Here is a 19,990-nt window from a genome sequence, read left to right as displayed (position 1 = left end):
ATGTGGCGCGTGGTCGCTAATAGAAAACCGAAACCACTCCATTTTTAAATCGGAACGGTAGAGAAGTGGAGCTACGGACGCCGGATCACTGCATCAGACAGACAGCCATCACAGGATTCGAGGGCCTTTTTTTAAATTAATTAACGATAAAGAAAAAGGAAGGGCTGCGATACTCATCAACAATAATAACAAGACTGGAATATCATTGGATAAACAATACGGATGAATAAATCTAAAGGTCGATGACGGTATGAGCTTTATAAAAAAAACCATGTAATGGTCCTCCCCACTATCGAACATAGGCCTTGCTTAGTCCGCGGAGAAAAAAAAGTATTATATTACATTTGTAACTATATCAATTAGTGTTTAATCATAGATTAATTAGATTTAGAAGATTTATCTCGTAAAATATATATAAATTGTACAATTAGTTATTTTTTAATTTATATTTAATGCTTCATGCATATATCTAAATATTCGATGTGATGAAATATAAAGTTTTAGGGTGCGAACTAAACATGGTAGAACATGCTATGGGAATGACTTGTACTTGTCCTGTTCAAAAAACCTTGTTATATATAATTTGGTGGTCTTCCATTTTTAGATGTAAGATCATTTTCAAGCCATTTAGATTTATAAAATTTTGTAAGTATTTCAGGTACAAACCTATACATATAACTCATATCTTTCTATTCTACTAGATAAGTTTAGAATACTTGTAGGCACGTCTCAGCCCCATTGAAGACTCTGATCCTCAAGGTGCCACCCCGATGTTCACCCTGTCGCTCTCTATCTATGGCCACCATCTGCCATAACACGCATCTTGCACCAAAGTGCGCCTCTCGGACCCCTAATGTCGCCCTTTTAAGCGCAGAAAGTGCTTTGTGTCTAAGTAGGAACCCCACCACTTCACAAAATTGTCGCATGCTCAAGTAGTGGTAGACTTCTAGCGGACATTTTAGGGCCCACTCAACTACGTAAAAAAAGGCTACACTTCAAGCTCTTCTTTTAGGTCGTGTTGGCGCATGTTGATTGGCTTGATGCCTAATTGGTCGCAAAACTTTCATGTAGGTTCATTTGGGTTGTGTTGGCTTCCATCCTTTCACATTGATCTATGAGTTATTTAGGGGTTTTAATGAAATAAGTGTCATAAGGACACACTCTCCGAAAAAAATTTGGGGAGTAAGGCCTTATTTAGTTTCCAAAATTTTTTAAGATTTCTTATTACATTGAATCTTTGGATGCATGCATAAAATATTAAATATAGATAAAAAATAAATAATTATATAATTAATTATAATTTATAAGATAATTTTTTAAACCTAGTTAATCTATGGCTGGATAATAATTGTTAAATATAAATAAAAAATACTATAATAAGCGAAGTTAAAAATTTTTGTAAACTAAACGAGGTCTAACTGCTTGACAGTAAAACTGTATGAGGGGGCCGCGTGGAAACATCCGGTTCTAGTATTCCGTGAGGCTTTCTACCTGCCACTAGAAGCCAGAATTCATCAAACCTCCACGTAAATTTCCAAAGGTGATATGCCCACAATATCATAATCAGCCAATGATCTGTGTGTGGTCCAAAGTCCAAACACAAAAAGGCAAGCGGCTGCGGGCAGCAGCCACCATCTCCACTGACGAAACCAGCCAAGTACTGTACGTACTATATCTTTCTCTCCTGATGACAAAAAAAAAAAGGCAGATGGTAAAAAAGGGGTTGGTAGAAGAATCCAAATACAGTCCCCAAAGGCCCAAGCGCCGGCGCCTTCAAATCCAAACCCATAAATAAACCTCTCATTAGGAGTACCCTCAGTATTCTCTAACCACTTCCTCCGCTCCTTCGTCCTTCCCACGAAGGCGAGGGGTGGTGTGGTGTGGTGTGGTGTGGTGCCGTGTGCCCGCCACGGCGTGGGATGCTGTCACGCTTCGTCTCCGACTCCGCCACCGCCTCTCCGCTTGATCCGCCGCCGAGGTGAGCGCTCCGTCCCGCCCGCGGATCCTCCCGATCGCGAGCCATGCTATGGATTCTTCCGCGAGGCGCGTGTTCCTCACTTCCTCTGATTTCGATGCCTTGTCGCGTAGCCCCTATCAGTTTGGGTGGCTCTCCTTGGGCGACCTCGCGCGCGCAAGAGATAATCCGAAGTTTTACCGGGAAAGTTGCGGGGCGAGTTTCCCTTTCCAGATATTTTTGTGGTCGCCTCTGCGGAGGATCTCGCGAGGATGGACCATTCACGGGCGCGGATTCTCGATTCTGTCGAGATGATAGAGCTTCGTTGTTAATATCGCCTTTTGCCCTTTCCGTGACTGGCGTGTCTTAGTAGACTATTGGAGTACTGGAGTGGGCATGTGGCGCCGCCGCGGCACCGCTCGTTCGTCGGAATAGTATAGTGCGCAGTTGCGTGGAGATCCACCCGGTCGTGGATTGGCTTCTCCTTCGGGTTGCAACTGGCAAGTGATTCTGGCCTTGGTTGAATGTGTTCTCTCGGTCCATTTAGTTAGTTTTGGATTCGTGTGCTTCGTGCTGTAGTGCCCTATCCATCCCATCCACCCTTGGCTTGATGAGGTGATGGTTCTTCACTTCTTCTTCTTCAATATGCCGGTCGTTTTTTTGGTTGAGCCGCAGTTGTACTCAATTATGAAGCTGGGTCCAGTTTATTTTTTATTTTTTTTGTGGGCATCAACTGAATCTCCATGCCCTCGTCCCTCGGAAAGTCTGTTTCTGTATATATCTTCATTTGGTGAAATTATCTGCATCAAAGTATTTAGAAACCGAGGTGTTTGTTCTAGTTGATTTTTGGGTTAGTAGATAAGTTTCCTGTTAGGTTGGTGTTGAATGACAGTGCTCATTATCTGGATTGTCTCTTATTTCACTGGTTTAATTCTTGAATTCAGGAGAACATCAGAACTGATTGAAGAATAGGGTAGGTAAGTGGAGGGAGCAACTGAGCAAGATGGGGTTCGACCCACTGGAGTGGTACTGCCAGCCGGTCAAGAATGGTGTGTGGTCACTTGTGGTGGAGAATGCGTTCGGCGCCTACACTCCGTGTGGCACTGACACCCTGGTGGTCTGCATCTCATACCTCGCACTCTTTGGCGTTTGCTTCTATCGCATATGGAGGACGACGAGGGACTACACAGTGCAGCGGTACAAGTTACGTTCACCGTACTACAACTACCTGCTTGGACTACTTGTGGTGTACTGCATAGCAGAGCCGCTTTATCGGATTGCCACTGGCACCTCTATCATGAACTTGGATGGGCAGCCTGGCCTTGCTCCATTTGAGGTGAGAAGGATCTACATGACATTGTTATCAAGTTTTGCTGAATACATATGCTGATATGCTATTGTCCCCGTACAACTATGTTTACATAGTGCCAATATGTATCACTAGATTGTAGGAAGTACTTTATGTGATTTGCAGAAATTATTGCTTTTTATATTCATTCTGATAAGTACAGGAAGTATATCTTTTCTTTGGTGGTACTTCTCAGCCCCATTGCAAAGATTGCCAAGTTGGAAAATACCACCCAAGTAATTTGAATGTGTGCCCTTGGCTCTTGCTGTGTCATATTGGACAGTTGTTTCCAATTTGTAGATATTATGATGGCAGGGACCTAAGTTTCTCCTTGATTTTGTTACCGCTAGAACTAGAGTTAACTTGAAATATGCAGAAAATGCTGATAGAGTATATAACCACAACTCAATTGAAGCCTTTGGGTCATTTAAAAATCTGCATTTCTACAGATTGTCTCATTGATCATTGAGTCTGCTGCTTGGTGCTGTATGCTTGTAATGATTCTGCTCGAGACAAGAATTTACATCAATGAGTTCAGATGGTACATTCGGTTTGTGGTCATTTACGTGATGGTTGGTGAGGCTGCTATGTTCAATCTTGTGCTCTCGGTGAGGCAGTACTACAGTTCAAGGTACACCACATCTGTAACATTTATTTTCTTGATGGGACCTTCATTGGTCATGACCCAACTTTTTTGTCACATTAGCACTTTTAATATTGGCTAACTTTGATATCTTTTTTCCTATGCAGTTCAATCTTTTACCTATACTGTAGTGAGATTGCATGCCAGGTCTGCATCTTCATTTCTAGTGTCCTGTAACCATATTTTTATTAGTACTCAGTACTCTCATACTAAACCTTTATTTTCTACAGCTCTTGTTTGGAATTCTCATGGTGGTTTATCTGCCTAGTGTGGATCCATATCCGGGTTATACCCCGATCAGGAATGAGGTGCTGGTTGATAATACTGATTATGAACCTCTTCCCGGCGGTGAGCAGATTTGCCCTGAGAGACATGTCAATGTATTTGCCAGTAAGTGAATATAAATTGTTGCACACTATCATATATGCACACAATTATCTTTCTACCACTGTTCAAATAATGACAGATTTTGCTATCTTGTGACTTCGCTAGGAATATTCTTTTCATGGATGACTCCTCTAATGCAACAAGGATTTAGAAGGCCCATTACAGATAAGGATATCTGGAAATTGGACAGCTGGGACGAGACTGAAACTTTGTATAGCCAGTATGTTTTTTTTCCCATTTTCCTTGTTAAAATGTCAAATACTTGAGCCTGCAAATCTTACATGGCAATCCTATCTCAGATTCCAGAAATGCTGGAATGATGAGCTTCGAAAACCAAAACCTTGGCTGTTACGAGCTCTTCACAGTAGTCTTTGGGGAAGGTATGCACATTCAACACCTGATGCCTATACATCTGATTTGATGTTTCTGCCTATAGTGATTAGTCATTTTCATTTTCAGGTTCTGGCTGGGTGGATTTTTCAAGGTACATTTTCTTTAGATGATGTGCCCTGTAGTTTCCTTTCAATATTTGTGTGATATTCTCAGCAGCTCATCTTTTTTCTCTCAACTTTGTAGATTGGCAATGATGCTTCTCAATTTGTTGGTCCACTTGTATTGAACCTGTTGTTAGAGGTATGCTTCTCATTCCATGATCCCCCCCCCCCCCCCCCCCAAAAAAAAATGTTAACAGTGGTACTGATGCGCATTGATTCTAGAACAGAAGGTGCAAAGCATGCATATCTTAGCGCACCTTTATTATGCTTTTTGCACCAATAAACATCATTTTTTTGACAGTCTATGCAAAAAGGTGATCCATCTTGGAGCGGGTACATCTATGCTTTCTCGATCTTTGCAGGAGTGGTATGGATCATTTTTGTTTCCTGCATGTTGTGCACCACATTTCTTTGTTGTTTCGGTGTAGTTGAACCGATAATTATAGTACTTACAACTCTTTTCATTTTTCAGTCACTTGGGGTTCTTGCTGAGGCACAGTACTTTCAGAATGTCATGCGTGTGGGTTTCAGGTTGAGGTCCACATTGGTATGTGTTTCTTTTATATCGAGAACTTCTATTGTCCTTCTATAAGAGGTTGTACAGTAAACAGGCATCCTTGACAATTGAAATATTTTGTTCTACTTTCTTGAGACAACTCTTTACTTTTATTTAGGTTGAGTTGGGGATCACAATTCCTGATTTGTGATAACATGTGGATTCCCCACAAAGCCTTTTAGTCCAAGCAGATTGTGGTAGGGAACTTAATGACATAATAATTGAGTGTTTTTGCAAATTCCCCTTAACATCATAGACTAGACCTGGTTTTGTTGGTAATGATATTAGTTTAATGTGAATTTATCTTTAGCATCTAGAATACATACCTGCTATTAGGTTTCTACGTCAAAGGTTTTGTATTCTTCTTTTAGCCCCGGTCATCAAAGTTTCCATTGAAATCTAACCTTTTGTTCTTGTACAGATTGCAGCTGTTTTCCGCAAGTCTTTGCGACTAACTAATGAGAGTCGTAGAAAGTTTGCTTCTGGGAGGATTACCAATTTGATTTCAACTGATGCGGAGTCCCTTCAGGTATATTTTTGTGTTAGACTGACTCAATGTTACAGAGGATGGAAGGACTGAAGAAGGAGAAAGTGCCATGTGTGGATGCCATGCATGCTGGCCATTTATGGCTTTCTGTTTTGCACCCTTCTAATTTAGATTTGTACCTTCGCAGCAAGTGTGCCAGCAGCTTCACAGCCTATGGTCTGCTCCTTTCCGCATTGTTATTTCCATGGTCCTTCTATATGCACAGCTTGGTCCTGCAGCATTAGTCGGTGCACTTATGCTGGTTCTTTTGTTTCCAATTCAGGTACATTTCTCTTTGTCAACATGCATTCCTGGAATTTCCAATGTTACTAGTGAATTGGCTTCTACATTTGCTAGAGAAAAGATGTTCACTATGTACAAATCTTTGAGTACTTTGGGGTTGATATAGGAGCCTTACTGTAATCAAGCAGTTGTGAAATTTTGGTTCATCTGTTGATAATTGTAGTCCCTTTTGGCTTGCACCTATTTGTGCTGTCAGCAATCAGCACATATGTTTTCTTAGCAATCCTTGTGACTTTGTTCAGCTCATATTTAGAAATATCAATTGGAATTTATCTGTTAATATGTTGGGATTTCTAGGAAGAACCACTGGTTATGGTCTCTGTATGTAAAAAAAAAGCCGGAAGTTTAGTTGCTAAGTACTCTCTCTATTCCAAATTATAAGACGTTTTGGCTTTTCTAGATACAATTGCTTTTACTATGTATCTAGATCTAAATGCTAGCAAAAGCTATGTATATAAAAAAGCCAAAACATCTTATAACTCTGAAGGGAGGGAGTAGTTATTAGCATCTTCAGGACAATCTATTTGTAAATTTTGACACATCTCTGTCAAATAAGTTGTGGTTTGTGAAGTTTCTTTAAGTTTACTGCTTTTAGTTTTCAACATAGATTTGCCTGGTTAATCTATTTGTATTTATTTTTTCAGACAGTAATCATCAGCAAAATGCAAAAACTTACTAAGGAGGGGTTGCAAAGGACCGACAAGCGAATCAGTCTCATGAATGAAGTATTAGCTGCCATGGATACGGTCAAGTATGTTATATTCACTTTTTTGTTATCACGTTAGTAACATTAGTTTTGGTTATAACTGTTCCAACTTCCAAAAATTTCATCGTTAGGTGCTATGCTTGGGAGCAAAGTTTCCAGTCAAAGGTGCAGGACATCCGCGATGATGAACTTTCTTGGTTCCGCAGGGCTCAGTTGCTTGCTGCGGTATATTCCTTTAATTTTGCAAGAATTCCAAGATTGATGTTTTTGTACATAAGATGACTTGTGCGAAGTTCTGTCGTGCACCATGTATGTGCCTTCAAAATTAAACTCAAGTTTGCACTATTTACCATTTTTCTTGCTTGTTGCAGCTGAATAGCTTTATCCTGAACAGTATACCGGTCGTTGTCACTGTTGTTTCGTTTGGTGTATATTCTCTACTGGGAGGTGATTTGACACCAGCGAAGGCGTTTACTTCCCTTTCATTATTTGCAGTCTTAAGGTTCCCACTTTTCATGCTCCCGAATCTGATAACTCAGGTATGTATGACAGTGTCTTGTTTTCCTTTTATTAAATTATCTGTAAAGTACTTGGAAGTTACACAGCATTTCTATTTCTATATAAAGTAGCTTCTTATGTCCTTTGATTATTTTTTTACCTTTGTTCCGCTTTCATTTGGCTTAGAAAAATTAAGCGCTAAATATTTTTGGCTTAGAAAATTTATCCAGCTAAATTTGTCTGGGATTTTGATTCTAACCATTGATGGCTTGATTTTCTGTGTTATTTTTCCTTCAACAGTTATGTTTGGTACTCACAGTTTCTTAACAGTGTTGCTTTTCTTTTAAATTCAACAGGTAGTTAATTGTAAGGTGTCATTGAAGCGTCTAGAAGATCTTTTGTTGGCTGAAGAGAGATTACTTCTGCCAAATCCACCTATTGATCCTGATCTTCCAGCCATTTCTATCAAGAATGGGTATTTTTCATGGGAATCAGAGGTAGTAAATTCATGTTTCATATATTTTTATTTACTTGCCACTTTCATTTATTTATTCTTCACTCTTTTAATTGCTGCCCTAAGGATTTATGGTAGTTGATTTCTTGTCCTCTGATTCTCTAGCCATCAGATATTGAAAAATATGTCATTAGCACAACTCTCTTCATGGTAGGTCTGAAATGGACAGTGAATCAAAGTATTTATAGGCTATCATGCTCCATGGGCAGGAGTCAACAGGAATAGAGATAGAAACTTATTACCAAATAGCCCATTGGTTTTGTAAGATAACTAAAAGCAGATGACATCTGTTGATGTCTTCCTAGTTGATCATAGGACTCTAGGTGCTACTCTCATTGCCCCTTAGTCTTATATCAAAATCCTTTTTGCCAATATGAGTGTAAAGGTATTAATGTGAACTTCATCTGATTTTAAGATGCATATTAAAAACCAAAATTTTGAATGTTGGCAGGCTCAGAGACCAACTTTATCAAATGTCAATCTGGATGTACCTGTTGGAAGTTTAGTTGCAATAGTTGGAAGCACTGGTGAGGGTAAAACTTCTCTCATATCTGCAATGCTTGGAGAAATACCACCAGTATCTGGATCAGGTACCTCAGTGGTCATTCGTGGATCAGTGGCTTATGTTCCTCAAGTTTCCTGGATCTTCAATGCTACCGTGAGATTCTCTGCTGCTTTGTTGTGTCAAATTAAACCATATATAACTTCTGCAGAGATCTAACCGTGACCCCACAGGTACGGGACAATATTTTGTTTGGGTCTCCCTTTCAACCCCCACGCTATGAGAAAGCGATCGATGTCACTTCATTGCGGCATGACCTTGACCTACTCCCAGTAAGTTCTAAATACAAGTATTCCAACTTCATTGTTCAGATGGAAATTTTGGAAAATTATGGCATCCATTTGACGAAGAAAGAGCTTCCTGGAGAACATGTTCCTTCATTTGGCATGCTATAATCCAGCGATGCCTTTGTATTTTTCTAGTACTGGTGCACGATGTTTTTATTGCTACTGCACATTAACAAATAGTGGATTTAATTATGCTTGCTATCAGGGAGGCGATCTGACAGAGATTGGTGAAAGAGGAGTTAATATTAGTGGAGGGCAGAAGCAAAGAGTTTCAATGGCAAGAGCTGTGTATTCTGATTCAGATGTGTACATATTTGATGATCCACTCAGTGCATTAGATGCCCATGTTGGCCGTCAGGTGCATTCACCATCTTGTTTGTGCTTTCTATTTTTATGATCTATACTCACTTGCGGAAAAGGACGAATCATCGACAATGTTCTGATCCTTATTATTAGGTTCTCTTTACCTAGGAGGCATGGAGACTAGTCTGGACAGGATAACAGGATAAAAATTAACTCTTCTTGCCACCTAGAACCCAGATATTAATAACAACTTAGTTATGTTCATTGAAACATGGATTTGTGCAAACTGAAAAGTATAAAGTGCTATCGACAACACCGATGTATTGCAGCCTTACAATACATAATAGATTCATCATTCACAAATTACTTGATTCATAGTTTATACAACTCATCTCAAATGGCTTTATGTGGATATTTCATTTATCACACATCATGTAATAATCATATGGTCTTGATGTGTCGCACTGTCTGAGATTAGTGATTGCAATTTAGGTTTCTGCTGTAATAATAAAATATTTAGGCTTTCTGCATTGTGTTTTTTTCCTATTTTTTTCTTTATTCTTAATTTACTCCTGAGGTTGAGCTCTAGAATCTTAGTAGACTTGAGTGGTTAGAGGTCGTATTTTTTTGTTCAGAGTGGCACGCCTGTAACCTTTTGCCCGGTGTGTGTGTGTGTCCAGCGTGTTGGAAGATGCTTCTTTAGCCTCTCCTTTGTATTATACTATTATTTCTTCTGCCTTAAATGAATGACACGCAGCTCTCCTTCGTTGTTTGAAAAAAAATAATTTACTCTTGCCGACTGTTATCACTGATATTAGTATATGTGCAGGTATTTGATAAATGTATCAAAGGGGAACTACAGCATAAAACCCGGGTTCTTGTTACCAATCAGCTGCATTTTCTGCCATATGTTGATAAAATACTGCTAATTCATGATGGTGTAATTAAAGAGGAGGGTACTTTTGATGAACTTAGCAACAGTGGGGAGCTCTTCAAGAAGCTCATGGAAAATGCTGGAAAAATGGAGGAGCAGGTGGAAGAGGATGAAAGTAAACCAAAGGATGTTGCAAAACAAACTGAAAATGGGGATGTTATAATAGCTGATGAAGGTTCACAGAAGAGCCAGGATAGTTCTAGTAAAACAAAACCAGGAAAATCTGTGCTTATTAAACAAGAGGAAAGGGAAACTGGGGTTGTCAGTGCGAATGTCCTTTCACGGTAAGAGAAGATTCTGTGATTGTCCTTAATCCTTTGAGGTGTATAATATAAAAGCATGATTTCTGAGTATTGTAGTCTGATCTTTGCAGTTACAAAAATGCACTGGGAGGGATGTGGGTGGTGTCCATACTCTTCTTTTGCTATGCACTGACTGAAGTTCTTCGCATTTCAAGTAGCACATGGTTGAGCATTTGGACTGATCAGGGTTCTCTGAAAATTCATGGCCCTGGTTACTACAATTTGATCTATGGAATTCTTTCTTTTGGGCAGGTATTTCTACCCATTGTTTACTTATTCAATATTCGCACCCTCTTTTGTGTCTATGATTAATGGGATTTGAGCTAATAAAGTGGAACTTTTGGTTTAGGTTTTAGTCACTCTCTCAAATTCATACTGGCTGATTATATCAAGTCTTCGGGCAGCCAAAAGGCTTCATGATGCCATGCTCCGATCAATATTGAGAGCTCCCATGGTATTTTTTCATACAAACCCACTTGGACGGATCATCAACAGATTTTCGAAGGATTTGGGTGACATTGACCGAAATGTTGCTGTATTTGTCAATATGTTTATGGCACAAATATCTCAGTTGCTCTCAACTTTTGTTCTCATCGGTTTTGTCAGCACCATGTCTCTTTGGGCTATCATGCCACTCCTGATTTTGTTTTATGCAGCTTACCTCTATTACCAGGTATGACAACCAAAAACTACATCGCTGAAATCAAAGTTTGCATTATGGAACACATGAAAATAAACACCACCATGACATCCACATGGGAATGACTAAGAACCCAAGTTACGTCTCACCCAGAAATAAGCTGTCAGTCACCACAAAACCAAATAATTTCATCACATCTACTAGTATTGCATGAAACAAGTTGCTTTATGGAAGGAAAAGTTTTCATACACTTACTTCCCTCAGTCTTATAGATGAATCTATCATTACTTTTTGCCTTGTTGACTCTTTGTATTTCCATCTTCTCAGGCAACATCTCGCGAGGTGAAGCGTCTGGATTCCATTACCAGGTCTCCTGTGTATGCTCAGTTTTCAGAGGCTTTGAATGGTCTGTCCACAATCCGTGCCTATAAAGCCTATGATAGAATGGCAAACATCAACGGGAGATCAATGGACAACAACATTAGGTTCACACTTGTGAACATGAGTGCAAATAGGTGGCTAGCTATTCGTCTGGAAACATTGGGTGGCATCATGATATGGTTTACAGCAACTTTTGCTGTTATGCAAAATCAACGAGCAGAGAACCAGAAAGCCTTTGCTTCTACAATGGGTCTTCTTCTTACTTACACTCTCAATATTACCAATTTACTCACAGCTGTTCTTCGTCTTGCTAGTCTTGCCGAAAATAGTTTAAATGCTGTTGAACGGGTTGGAACATACATTGAGTTACCTTCAGAAGCTCCTCCTGTCATTGAGGATCATAGGCCACCCCCGGGTTGGCCATCATCAGGTGTCATCAAGTTTGAAGACGTTGTGCTTCGATATCGACCAGAACTTCCCCCTGTTCTTCATGGCATTTCTTTTCTTATTAATGGAAGTGAGAAGGTAGGAATAGTTGGCAGAACAGGTGCTGGTAAATCTAGCATGCTTAATGCTTTGTTCCGTATTGTGGAGCTTGAACGAGGGAGAATATTAATTGATGATTGTGACACTTCTAAGTTTGGAATTTGGGACCTGCGCAAGGTTCTAGGAATAATACCACAGGCACCAGTTCTATTTTCAGGTATGTTAGTGAAAAATATACATGTTAGCTGCTGGAGCTTGTTTTTTTTGTGTAATTTGTGTTTTCTATCTCTTCTTTTGTGGCAAATATTTATTAATGCCCTTTCAGGTTCTGTTCGGTTTAATCTGGATCCCTTTAACGAGCACAATGATGCGGATCTCTGGGAGGCTCTGGAAAGGGCTCATCTAAAAGATGTTATAAGGAGGAATCCTTTAGGATTAGATGCTGAGGTATGCAGTTTTCATGATTTTATTCATGGAAGTTCATGGCTATTGATTCTCGGTTGTTACTTCATTTTACAAATGATATATGTATATGCTTGTACAAATATTCCACTTTTTTCTTACGAAATGCAAGGTAGTCTTCAGTGAGACTCTTAAGTCAGACATGTGTTAGCATTTGGTATACTTTAATTATCACTATTTTACGACTTACGAGTGATGACAAGGACTTTGTTTTGTAATGTCAGGAGGAATCACTAAACAATATAATTGTGTTTTAGTCCTACAGAAAACAATCCTAAATTAAGTCATTAGATTTGTATTAGAGATTTTTCAGGTTCCTTTTGGGGTTTAGAAAAAAACTAGACCAACCTAGGAGGAACTATGTGGCATTTTATTTAGAAGAAAATAGGCATCAAACTTGCCTCGATGAGGACTGGAATCTGGGTGGTCTGGGAGTACATCCACACCCTTGACCAACTGAGCTAGCTTAGCTTTTCTCTCTCTCTCTCTCTCTCTCTCTCTCTTTTGCAGTTTAGAAAGTTTCCAGTAATTTGAGTTTCACTTTATTGACACAGGTCTCTGAAGCTGGTGAAAATTTCAGTGTTGGACAACGGCAACTGTTGAGCTTAGCTCGTGCGCTGCTGAGAAGAGCAAAGATACTTGTTCTTGATGAGGCAACTGCAGCAGTTGACGTGCGGACTGATGCTCTTATTCAGAAAACAATCCGAGAAGAATTCAAGAGTTGCACAATGCTCATAATTGCCCACCGTTTGAACACTGTCATTGACTGTGACAGGTTGCTTATTTTAAGTGCTGGGCAGGTATGTTCTAACCTTTTGTCTTCTTTTGTTGTGCTTGAATCTTATAATAGCTGTATGCTAACATTTTCATGTCATGTGCTGATTATTGTATTTTTCTAAGTTACAGTACTTTCAGTTTCTCTTACAGATAACAATTCTTTAGGTCGTATTAATGTTTTTTCTGTATCTGTCTGAACAAATACTAAATTTGACCATGATGAACTAGTTCTTAGGTTTTCATAAGACTAGAATCAAGACTAAAGAAGCTATGTATCACTCACAGTATTCTTTGTGATGTCTCATTCATGATGTTTGGGTCTTTATATTTGTTGTGTAAGCATTAATCGTGATATTTTCACCAGTGAGGTACTTTGAAGTAGTCATTCCTATAAATAGATACTTAAATCAAAATTACTTCACACTTTGTCCCAACTTCATATTTGTTGGGAATTAAGTCTTATAATGTTGTGTTTCAGGTTCTGGAATTTGACTCTCCTGAGAATCTTCTAAGCAATGAGGAGAGTGCTTTCTCCAAGATGGTGCAAAGTACAGGACCTAGCAACGCAGAATACCTCAAGGTAATTTGCATTGAGTACTGAATCCATTTTAATATTGCCATGCAGTCACAGTGACAACGACTATTGCATGTCTGCTTGTAATCCTGTCATGCCCATCTGTGCTAATCTGCACCATACATCATGGCTTCAGAGGTTTGCTAATTCATCTTTCTTTGTGAATGAAAAATGGTCAACAGAGTCTTGTATTTGGAAGTGGAGAAGAGAGGTCCCGGAGGGAAGAAATCAAACTGCAAGATATCCAAAGGAGATGGGTTGCATCAAACCGATGGGCTGAAGCTGCCCAGTTTGCACTTGCTAGAAGCCTCACATCATCACATAGTGACCTCCTTGCACTAGAAGCTGCCGAGGGAAATAATATTCTGAGGAGAACAAAGGATGCTGTAATCACTCTGCAAAGCGTACTAGAAGGGAAGCACAATACTGAAATCGATGAATCTCTAACTCTGTATCAGGTCCCAGCTGATCGATGGTGGTCGTCACTTTACAAAGTGGTCGAAGGTATGGTTGCTTCTAAGTCACTTTTTCCCCCCTTAGAAGCTTTGGCAGCTCTCTTTCAATCATGCTTTGGCCTATGTGCAATGTGTCCAAGAATGATAATGCTACACTGACCTAAGTAATACTCCCTCAAGTCACTCACAAATAAGTGACGTTTTGGATAGGATCAGTCTCTTCAGTAAAAACCAATTAGAAATTAACAAACACATGTCTACCGTTATCTTGCATGTATATCTCACTCCACGATTCTGTGAAATTTGTCTTCTATCTTTTTTTGAGGGAACTGGAGGGGCCTTGGCCCCTGCAGACTATCTGCCATGCCAGTCTACTTTGTTTCTCAGCTGAACTAGCTCAACAGTTCTGCTTATCAACAGGTAGCTTTGTTGTGGTTTTTTCTTGACTCAATTTGTATGTACCCTTTCAGGCCTCGCCACGATGAGCAGATTGGCCCGCAACCGTCTGCAGCAACCTGCTTATAATTTTGAGAACAACGGTTCTATTGACTGGGACCAAATGTAGATGTAGAATTCTGGAGCACAGCAGCATTGTGGAGTAGGCTGGAGGTGCAGTTATTTCTGGCGGATTTGATTCCTGCGGTGTGTAGATGATGCTGCAGCAACACATAACGTGCGAGCTTTAAGTAGTAGATTCATGGTCCTGATTCCTCTTCTGAAAATGAATAACGAGCTAGTTTTGTCACAGCAGGACGATTCCTGTACCGTCGTCCGCAAGGGTTGTAGTTTTTCACGGACAGTTACGAGACGATTGTATGTCAGGTTTTGGTAATTCGTGCAATGCAATTTTTCTGTTGAAAAAGACAAGTGCATGTGGATGGCTAGCATCTGGCTATTGGTATCGTCTTGTATACAGCTCAGCAATGGGCCAAGGCCCAGCACGAACCGCCGGAGTGTTCCGGGTGAGGAATTCAGGGAGAATCCAGGACTGACAGACAGGCCTGAAAATGCAACATTGGCGAGATAAAAAAAACGCCGAATTCGGCCATTTTGAACTTGACCATTCGTCCAATACTAAAGAAGCGTGCCGTTCCTATAAGTATAACGTTCGGCCAGGCTAAACTCGTCCAATATATACTAAAGAAATGTCCAATTCCTATACTTTTGGCCATGATAAACTCGTCCATCCGTCCAATACTAAAGAAATGTGCTGTTCATATTCCTATAACGTTGAAATTCTCTTCCGTAAATAAAAAAGGCAATTTAGTGAGTGGGGAAGTAGATGTTTCTAAGTAAGAAAAACTGTAATATTCTACTACTACTACAACTACCATATATTCGCATACTTTTTGTCAGAAACTCCCTATGACGTACCACAGATGGGTGGTAAACAAAAATCTCTATCTATACAACTAAAACACGCGAAAAGCAATCGTCCACTCGATTCCCCTCGCTCCCCCTCAGTTCCCTCGCACCCGCACTCCCCATCGACGCCGCACAGCCCGCACTCCTCTTGCTCGGATTGCCCTCGCTCCCGCACTCCCATCGATGCCGCACTCCCTTCGCTCCCCTCCCACCTAGCCGCCTCGCTCCCTTCTCACCTAGGAGCCGCGCCTGCTGCCACCAAGGGAGAGGCGACGAAGATCTCATCCTCGCCCAGCGCACGCCCTCCATGGCCGCCAGCGAGAGGCGAGGTCGCAGCTATTATCGATGTCAATCGTTCACCCAGCGGGCGAAAACCACGCACTCATTTTCACCCCGCGTGCAATCCCCCCTCCCGCGACTCTAGGCCATTGTCCAGCACCGCGACTCCGAAGGCGGCACCGCCGCCCCTGCCCCTCCCACAAGGCGATGCTAGGTACTGCGACTCCCAGATTGCCGCCCGACAACTGCCCCCAATCACGCCAGGGCCGCTGCCCTGGAGCTGCCGTCCTCCACCGTGACTAACGGAGCGCCGCCCCACCACGCCCGGTCCACAACCGAGCCAACACCTATTGCCGGAATCTCCGCCTGACTATTGTAGTCCTCCTCGACTACCCCTATTCCGTACAGCGTGCTGGTCGGCGACTTGGACGTGCTGGACGAGCACGGGCCAAAGAAGCGGCGGAGCTATTATCGCCAGAGGTCAGCAGCAACGAGGAGGATGAGGTAGTGGCAGGGGAGGAGGAGCATGCGCGGCAGCCAGGCTCCCAATCCTACCCAGTACGGCCAATGGGAAGCAGCAGCCCGGCACCATCTTCGTGCTTGATAGACGAGAGGGCCTGCCTTGAGGTCGGCAAGGTACAATGATTGGGCTTCAGCAAGAATTTCCTCTATTTTCTTATGCCATTCCTATTGGAGGATGAATTCGATTCTGGCTTTCTTAGATTGTGCCACTAGGTTCCAGGACGAATTTGATTTTGCCTTTATTGGATGTTCATGTCCAGTTAGTCTCGTCCTTAGCTCAGGGGGATTTACTCGAGCAATTAGGCTTATTGAGATAAGAGTCCTGCATTCCTATCGCAAAGTATGTTTTTTTGCTTTCTGGACTTCACAACAGGTTCAGAGAACTGGTTTGAACCCGTTGGTTCATTGTAACCACTCCCAGAACAGGTTGGTTTGAACCCGTTGGTTCATTGTAACCACTCCCAGAACAGGTTTCCAAATTTTAGCCAGATCAGCCCCAAAACCACATCCATCATATTTGATCTGCCATTCTCTAGAGAGGCATATGCCCCAAAATTAAATTATGAAATCTCAAATTGAAAGTCAAGCAAACTCTGGGAAAGCTGGGACCTTTCTTATAGGTTTTGAAAACTGATTTACTGTAGTTCCTTTTTCTTTGTTCCCCTGTTTGTTTGAATTTTCTGTATTTGGCTTAATAATATTTTTCTAAGATTTAGATATCAGTTATACAGTGATATTAGTATCTCCATTACTCCATGATCTTATGTTGATCTCATTTGCATCATGTTTTGATATTTTATAGGCATATAATAGAACTCTTCTTCAGCCACGAGGAAATAGGTGTGACAATATGTTTTCGTTTTATTGATTCATTCATGCTTTTTGAGAGTATTTTTTTGTTGTTGCATGTACACCATTGTGAGAATGTGAGTGCCTTCTAAAATGATTGACACCACGCAAGGGCTCATCACCACATACTGGGTTGAGGTACGCGCCACTTTCCCGAGTTAATCCTGCTTTGCGCCTGTGCACCTCATGTTCAGTTGGAAATTACATGGGAATGTGTAGTGTGTTGGTTGGCTCCTATCACGCCATAGCTTGACATGTTTTTTGGGCTTTTTTGGCAGCTGCATTGATTCTAGATCAGTGGAGAGCATAGAGGAGCTATTTTAAGTGAAATTGGGTGATTTAGGAGTTTGGGTTTTGAGTGAAGTTTCCACTTCGTTTTGGTGAATTCATGACTTGTATGACTCTAGGTTGTGACGGTGCTAGGTCATTTTTTTTCTATCTTATTTGTCGATTACTAAAATATCATTTGTTTCTCATAGGTTCAGAATCCAGCAATCGGTGAGGTCCTTGAAAATGTGTCATGCGTGGGTAGCAGAGAAACATCTGATGCTATAGCTTCTGTTCATAGTACATTCAATTGTAAGTCGAGTGATTTTGTGCATTCAATTTTGGGGCAAATATTATATAGTGCTGCCTTGATATGTCATCGTTTTTTAGTAGTGACATTCCAATGCTTTCATGGTCCTGTAAACTCAATGCAAAAGCGCTCGCATAAGTTAGCCTACCTGGGTATTATTGTTGAAGACGAGAATGAAACCTGATCAGGTTGGACTAACCTAAATGTGAGGTAGCAACCAAATCCTATGTAGTGTTTTTTAGAACTCAAGGGACTGTGCTATTGTCCATATGCATTGCAAACTGGGTCAACATGATTTCATATAGAGAGTACACTCTTAGTTAGCATATAGCCGAGTGACTACTAAAACAAAAACAAACCACACTTTCCTTGTTTGACACCAATTCTTTGGCAATTCTTGCAGTTCTAATATGAGCTTAGACAACATGGTACTCGTCATCATCTTACTTTGGCAGCTCACATAACACGGCTAGCAGCCTATTTGAAAAATTCCTAAACTCAGTTGTTTTATATGGGAAAATAGATTGTTGGTTGCGTTGATTCACCATCTCTGTCATGCATGCATAATATACTAATCGTATACCCGTAGCAACGCACGGGCACTTAACTAGTAATCAGTAATAGGTAAAGTACATCACATAAGCCAGGTTTTTTTTTACCAAACCTGGGATGCCCTAGAATTGTCAGTGACATAGAAGGCAGTCTTCAATGTCCACAATGTGAAACAAAAGAAGAAAACGGTACTTCTGATATCATAAAGTACTCATGGTACAAACTTAGCTCCTCCCTCTCCCTCACAATGCCTTATGGCTCCCACCTTGTAAACTTTGTTATAACTAAAAACTAATTACCTAAGTCCCACACATATAAACTAATTTTGTAATATACATTGTTGTTGCCTTATTAGTAAGACAAACTATGATAAATTTAACACTAACTTTGAATATAATTATGTGTGATAACGCAACAGTGGACCATATGGCATGGATTGGGGGTTGAAGTGGGTGTCATACATGAGTTTGCTTTCCTAGCATTGATATCCCAGTTTGTCCAAATATTTTTCTTTACATGGAGAACTTTGTTGGAGGAACATCCCTCCGCGTAACGGAGGCCGCGGCCGAGGAACGGAGGTCTTGAGCCTCCGGCTCTTGGCCTGGCCGGAGGCTGCCAAAAGGGGGGACGACCTGAAGGCTTCGCGCCGCTTTTCTCGCCGAGCTGGTGGCCTAAAGGGAGCCTTTGGCCGTGGCAAGGGCAACCTTCGGAGGAGAATCAGAGAATGTCCTTATCAAAGTAGAAAAGCTAACGCACTTTGGTTTTGCGGTCCCATTGCAGGAGGGAGCCGTTGTGGCGGGTTCAAAGGGACACACATCCTGGGACCTTTGGACAGTCGGAAGCCAGAGGTTCCGCGGGCCTGGCGAACGTCAAAGAGGCAAGCAGAGGACCTCATGGGCCGGCAAATGCCGAGAAGCTCCGTCCTGAGCTGCATGTTGGCCTGTGTTCCAGCCTAGTAAGCTGAAGGCGGTTGGAAGGAAAAGTAACTAGAGTGCCCTTGTCTAGAGTGGTTGGAGAAGGGAATATACAGGAATATCCTGCCACCGTCACGAGGCAAATGTGTAACATTCTATTAGCAGGATGTGTGCCCTATAAAAAAGGGTTGTAAATGCTTGACGGGTTGGTTGGTGAATGAATTTATGACTCTGAACTCTGGTGTAGTGGTGTCTATCTCTCGAATAACGTCCAGGGACCTCCGCTCCAACAAGCGAAGGCTCCTCCACACTAAATCCCAAGACTGTCTCCACCGCTCTTGGCGGAGGCTCACACTCTCGTTGGTGATATCTTCACTAACATTGATGCCCACCGTGGTTGGCCAACACAAAAAGGCACTAATGGCAGACAAAAGAAGAGCCTCCGCCAGTGTACACCTTCCACCCAAAGAGGCAGACCGAGGCGCAGCGCACGTAGCGCATATGCCTCAACTCCAAGCCAGGAAGAAGAGGACGACCAAACGGCACAAGAGCAATCTTTGCCAGAAGAAGAACATCAACCACCGCAGCCTGCAGCAGCTCAAGAACTTCGGCAATTGCAAGATCAGCTGCAAAGGATGGAGCAAGAAAGAGAGAGTGTCGCAGCAGCCTTCGCGGCTACCCAACAAGCTGCCCAATCCTCAGCGCAAGCCGCCGAGCTACCAGTTTGTTCAAGGACGTGTGCTACCAGTACCAGTACCAGCCTACCATAGCTATTTAGCTATGCATATGTGTGCCAAGAGGCCCAGAGAAGCATATGCACCGCTATAAGCAGTGCTGTGA

General features: G+C 41.5%; 1 protein-coding gene across 2 annotated transcripts; it reads left to right on the top strand.

Moving 5' to 3' along the window:
- Nucleotides 1,788-14,959, top strand: LOC8066798 (ABC transporter C family member 2). Of its 2 annotated transcripts, none has more exons than XM_002448505.2 (29): nt 1,788-1,978; nt 2,899-3,290; nt 3,752-3,933; nt 4,053-4,092; nt 4,176-4,335; nt 4,438-4,552; nt 4,632-4,712; nt 4,792-4,816; nt 4,909-4,965; nt 5,128-5,193; nt 5,299-5,373; nt 5,804-5,911; nt 6,057-6,191; nt 6,856-6,962; nt 7,049-7,142; nt 7,289-7,456; nt 7,772-7,912; nt 8,381-8,587; nt 8,665-8,763; nt 8,984-9,136; nt 9,911-10,299; nt 10,389-10,569; nt 10,667-10,990; nt 11,285-12,041; nt 12,150-12,271; nt 12,841-13,086; nt 13,542-13,643; nt 13,820-14,141; nt 14,563-14,959. In XM_002448505.2, exons 2-29 carry the CDS (start codon nt 2,958-2,960, stop codon nt 14,655-14,657), a joined length of 4,884 nt encoding a protein of 1,627 aa, XP_002448550.1. In that variant the 5' UTR covers nt 1,788-1,978; nt 2,899-2,957; the 3' UTR covers nt 14,658-14,959. The 2 variants fall into 2 exon arrangements, with proteins under 2 accessions (XP_002448550.1, XP_021318568.1); XM_021462893.1 differs by lacking the exon at nt 1,788-1,978 and adding an exon at nt 2,117-2,454.

The sequence above is a fragment of the Sorghum bicolor genome, chromosome 6, assembly GCF_000003195.3.
Source record: "Sorghum bicolor cultivar BTx623 chromosome 6, Sorghum_bicolor_NCBIv3, whole genome shotgun sequence".
Taxonomy (NCBI): Eukaryota; Viridiplantae; Streptophyta; class Magnoliopsida; order Poales; family Poaceae; genus Sorghum; species Sorghum bicolor.
This window is presented reverse-complemented; position numbering and strand designations above follow the sequence as displayed.

Excerpts from the sequence above, each read along its gene's own strand:
- LOC8066798 (XM_002448505.2), top strand. The coding sequence starts at position 2,958 with ATGGGGTTCGACCCACTGGAGTGGTACTGCCAGCCGGTCAAGAATGGT. Across the intron at positions 4,336-4,437 it reads ACATGTCAATGTATTTGCCA|GAATATTCTTTTCATGGATG; the intron begins GTAAGTGAATAT and ends TGACTTCGCTAG. Across the intron at positions 7,913-8,380 it reads ATTTTTCATGGGAATCAGAG|GCTCAGAGACCAACTTTATC; the intron begins GTAGTAAATTCA and ends GAATGTTGGCAG.